Here is a 4,845-nt window from a genome sequence, read left to right as displayed (position 1 = left end):
TTTTCAGATTCAGACTATTTTTATTTCACACCTTGTGACAACCACCAGTTTATGATGCACAAAAGCACACACTCTCGATCAGAATCACACCGTGATTGAGCACCGTATCCGAGCACTATTTTTAATCCCTTCAGTGCTTTAAAGTTTACACATTCACGGGATTGTGTTTCAAATTGAATTTTATTCACTTCATTGTTAAACCTGAAAGATTACTGGTCTCTCGCGGTGTTTGGACTTCACACGTCTCCCTCCGGCTGCTTGAGGTCAAAGGTCAGCAAAACAGCCATGTCGTTGGACTCCCCCAAGGCGGCGGCCAGTTTCAGTTGCTGTAGACTGTTTCCGCTGGAAACCTCGCCCTCCCAGACTCTGCTCTTGTTCAGTTTCAGATCAGTTCTTGTCTCGCCCACCACGCTCACCTTCTTGGCCCCGGGGACCCTCACCCTGAAGCGGACCCATGTGAGGGGCTCCAGAAGGCCCGCGCGGGGCTCAAAGAGCACGCAGCCTTTTCTCCAGGCGGAGTAGACACACGGGAAGGGAAGCCCCGGCTGGTCGCAGCTGTTCCTCAGAACAAAGTCACACATGGGGTTGAAATCTTGTCCGGGGGTGGTCCTAGCATACAGGCCCAGCCGGTACACCCCGGCGTCGGGTAGGCTGACGCTCACCGTCACCTTGGAGTCTGTGTATGTGCAGAAGAGGTAGCGCGAAGGAGGGATGGCAGCTGTTTTATTCTCTTCTCTGCTGAGCACAGTGTGAAGCTCAAGGTCCCGCTGGTTGTGGAAGGTGATGTTACACTTGCCGTGCTGGGTGCTCACCACAGCTGTCACGTGGCTAAATTTGGACAGCCCCGCCTCTGACGTGCGAGTCCCCGGCCCACATGCAGAGCACAGGCTCGGAGGGAAGAGCTCATCCTGGCCGATCACTTTCCCTTTGCAGTGCAACAGGAAGTTTGCAGCGTTCTGGAACTTGACTTCTGTTTTCTCGTAGTCCCGCACGAATACCGACAGCCTGTAGAAGCCACGCGAGGGGCAGAGGGCGTGGCATGTGAGGGAGTTCGGTTGAATCTGGGTAGCCAGGCACCGCTTGGCTACGGCAGCCTCCATCTCCGGGTGGACAAGTTCGCAAAGCACCATCAGAGGTCTTAATGTCTTCAGCACCAATTCGAAGGCGCCGTCTTCCACCTCGGTGACCTCGCTGCCCGCAATGCCCGCGATGCCCGCAATGCCCAGAGAACCTGCCGTAGGCTGGAGGCCCCAAGACAAGAAGGGGTTCTCTGGGATCTCCTCCATGGCCCGCGGGGTCGGACATTCAACTGTGAAGGAGCAGACCCACACCAGCGGCGTGGCGGCTGATTCAGATCTGGCAAACACCTTCACGTCGTACACGCCGCTCGCAGGGGGCAGGAGCTGCAACTTCATGCTTCGATGGGAGACGGTGAGGAGGCCGTGGGATGAGTTGCAGGACTCCTTCTGCTCAGACGCCCCAGAATGTAGAAGGCCCCGGTGCTGTGTGATCTCGTAGGTAAATGTTACCGGCCGGGAGAAACCCAGGGAAACGTTTGCCTCTCCGTCATCTGAAGAGCAGATCAGGAGGGAGATTTGCTAAAGACATTCGTGATCGTTTCTCATTTGGAAAAGAGAACGCTGGTTGGCAAAATTCAAAAGTTACTGAACTGATTTTTAAAGAAGCAAATGCAAACAAAAGCCGAGGGTCGACCTGTAACGATGTGAGAGTGGTGAGGCTGGATCAGCCTGAGCCCCATGGCGAAGAAGGCCGAGGTCTTGAAGACCCTTCTCTCAAACTCCTCCCGAGTGATGGGCAGGTCCAGGAGCTGCCATTTCTCCTCATCTGGGAAGTGCGAGTCTATGAACTCCTCCGGGTCCGTTAGGAAATAGAAATCGTCGAACCTTGGCAAAGGAAGCAGACAGCAGGACCGGTTTGAGACTCGACTCGCCGCTTGCTTTCAGCGTATGGAAGTAAACACAAGTCAAAACTCAAACTTATCTACATCAGCATCTCCGCTGAATGATGAATCTGGCATTCTTTACTCTTGAATCCCTCTTTCCTTTTCAAACCTTTTGACGAAGCTTTCGTGCTCCATATCTACTCGTCCTGCTCCCCAACACGCGTCCAAAAGGAACCACTGTCCTCCCAGGAGCACAGCGTTCCACAAATGATCAGATTTCACATTGTTGAGGCTCTGGCCCTGACGGTAGCCAATGCCCTTACTGTAGCCCGGCACTTCGTGGCACTCGATACCCATCTGCCTGGAGACACAAAAGCAAAACCGATCATTCTCACTTGCTGTCGGTTTTCATTCGGTGTCCTCGTCCTCAAGATCATGAATGTTGTCGAAATTAATCAGATTCAGAGCAAAGATTCAGACTTTAAAAATACAAGGCTGTGGACTCAGACGGGATCGAGGTGCTGGAATGACGGCATTGGGGCAAACGCGTGTGAAAAGCATTTTTGAGTGTACAATGTGATGCTTTTATTTCTTTCATTCAAAGACTAGCTCGCATTTTTTCCGCTATCAATATTCTGGAGACCTTAAGTACGAGCATAAACCAGTCATAACTATCCAGTCAGCCGATTATCTTGCTGCTTTCGACTGGTTTCTTTCCTTTTCGCCTGTTTAAGACGTGTTTTTAACGTCACACCGGAAAGACCATCTGACCCCAAAAACTTTCTGACATACTTGTCATCACAGATTTAAGGGTTAGCTCGTTTTGGTTTTCTGGACACACAAACCCCTCGATCCATCAACTGTGTCACCAATGTATTTTTTTTATTAATTTGCCGTGTACAGTTAGTTGTGTTTGCGTGTTTACCTGCACATCTCTGTACAGAGGTTGGAGTAGCTGCAGCACACCCCTCGACCGGCTGCTATCACCTCCTCGGGAGAGATCAGCTTCTCCGTGTGGCCGAGGTAGCCGCTCACATCGTACTCTGTTAACACACGATGCAGCACCGTAAAGAACGCGTGCGTGTATTTATATTTATACTAAAATACTCACCGATGTTGTGGCACAGCCAGACCCAGATGGCACGAAGCCTCTCCAGCTCATTCCTGGCTCCTTGTGTAATCCTCTGCGCTATCACCTTTACATCATACACACACTTTTCATTTAGCTGTAACACACACACACACACACACACACACACGCACACACAAAATATTTTATAATCTTATTCTGAAATTCAACCAGCATCCACATTGTTCATGTATATATATATCATCTTAAAGCCTGATGCTATTTGCCAGCATCTATCTGTGGTGACTCTGTGCAGCTTTACAGCGTAAGCCCGGACTGATGCTGCCCCCCCCCCCTTTGAGGTAATAACTAAGAACATTTAGAGGCGCTTCTTCTATCATGTCTGCTGGAGCATTCTGTAAAGTTTCCTTCACCTCAGCTCCTGCTCTGATGACATGCGAATCGACCCTGTGGAAGACGTCAGAGTTGGTGAAGAGGTCTTTCCGCCGCCTCCTCTTCCCCGCCGTCGCCCCGTACGGCGGCGCCCTCTGTCCGAGCTGTGCTCTGGGTCTCAGGTGCCTCTGCTCCTCGGCCTCCTTCCTCACTGTGCTCTTCTTCACCACTGTGATGGTCCTGGCTGCGCTCTCGGACGACAGCTGCCTCTTCGCCGCCGGGCGCTGATCTTCACTTTCGGCTGTGAGTTTCTCAAACATGCTCTGCCTGGACAGCACCACATTCTGACAAGCTTTGACCTGGACAGCCGTCGCGTCCGGCCCAGGAGGAGGCTTCAGGCTTTCCTGGGCCTGGTTCTCATTACGCACCGGCGGTTCTGGCGCTTTAGCGCGGCTCGGCTCGCTTAAGATCGGATCCTCCTGATGGTCGTGGGGCGTCGCGGCCTTCACATGGATGTGTCCCTGCTGTGTCAACTCCTGCTCAGTAAGTCTTGCACCGCAGGAGAAGGGGAAGGAGAACTTCTGAATTACAACTTTAGCCAACATTGTGCTGGAAGCATGGCATCCTAACCAGAGAGAAAGTAGGATGATGTTCAAAACACAATAGTTATTTGTGGAGCTATTATTAGCTAATATTTTGAAACCGACGGGCAGACGGAGTCTTATTCAATAGCTCAAAACCCTTCACCAAAGATTCATAGCACTGCGCTGAACGGAAGGTATATACTACACTATGTTCCGCATAAGACAGTGATGAATTGGCAATTATACCGTGTCTATTCATGACCAGAAATTAACACAAAGGTTGGACACATTCGTCACTGTCACAGCAGACTGCAGAAGGAAAGGCAGGAACCTTCGCCAGCCTGGTGAGAGCTTAGAACTTCCTCTGGAAGAGGCAGCAGATTGGCACAGCGCAGACGCTGACCGCCCTTCAACCAGTTGACCTGGGCTGAATGCCCCGGGTGGGCAAATATCTGCCCGGCTCAAGTGTCCTTCAGCAAGCCACTAAGTCCTATCAGCGCTGCGGGGCACAGTGCTGAAAAGCTGACCCCGACCTCCTGCCTACTTGGAGCGCGACTAAAGCAAAGGTCCCCAGAGGAAAATCTTAAACTGTCGCACCTCGCGGCGGAATTCATCTTAATCCGATAAAATCGTCATCTTTTTTTTTTTTTTCTTCTGAATTATATATTCCCCAAACGAATCGCACAGCATTTCAAGCGCCACTGATGCTTCTTTCTTGGTAATGTTGAGAAGGTCAGATTTTATGTCATGCTCATGAAAGCGATGGTTCCTAAGCCCCGTTTAGTCCCGTTTGTTGCTACATTCCCTAAAACTCGTGGAGGCTTTTACTCACCCTGAGAGGAATTAAAATGCCTGCTGGATGTTCGCTGGAGTTGATCTCCGCAGAGATGTTTCCA

The 4,845-nt window shown here is 51.1% G+C and overlaps 1 protein-coding gene across 1 annotated transcript; it reads right to left on the bottom strand.

The window, feature by feature from the left end:
* On the bottom strand, positions 1–4,845 carry ky (kyphoscoliosis peptidase). Its single transcript, XM_068751976.1, has 7 exons — positions 4,782–4,845; positions 3,407–3,990; positions 3,015–3,129; positions 2,829–2,946; positions 2,073–2,264; positions 1,714–1,904; positions 1–1,570 (listed from the first exon to the last, which is right to left on the bottom strand). Exons 2-7 carry the CDS (start codon positions 3,968–3,970, stop codon positions 237–239), a joined length of 2,514 nt encoding a protein of 837 aa, XP_068608077.1. The 5' UTR covers positions 3,971–3,990; positions 4,782–4,845; the 3' UTR covers positions 1–236.

Source organism: Brachionichthys hirsutus, chromosome 18, assembly GCF_040956055.1.
Source record: "Brachionichthys hirsutus isolate HB-005 chromosome 18, CSIRO-AGI_Bhir_v1, whole genome shotgun sequence".
NCBI classification, from domain to species: Eukaryota; Metazoa; Chordata; class Actinopteri; order Lophiiformes; family Brachionichthyidae; genus Brachionichthys; species Brachionichthys hirsutus.
Note: the sequence above shows the minus strand (reverse complement) of the source record. Positions and strands in the feature narration are given on the sequence as shown.

Excerpts from the sequence above, each read along its gene's own strand:
- ky (XM_068751976.1), bottom strand. The coding sequence starts at position 3,970 with ATGTTGGCTAAAGTTGTAATTCAGAAGTTCTCCTTCCCCTTCTCCTGC. Across the intron at positions 2,947-3,014 it reads CTGGCTGTGCCACAACATCG|AGTACGATGTGAGCGGCTAC; the intron begins GTGAGTATTTTA and ends GTGTGTTAACAG. Across the intron at positions 1,571-1,713 it reads CCACTCTCACATCGTTACAG|ATGACGGAGAGGCAAACGTT; the intron begins GTCGACCCTCGG and ends TCTGCTCTTCAG.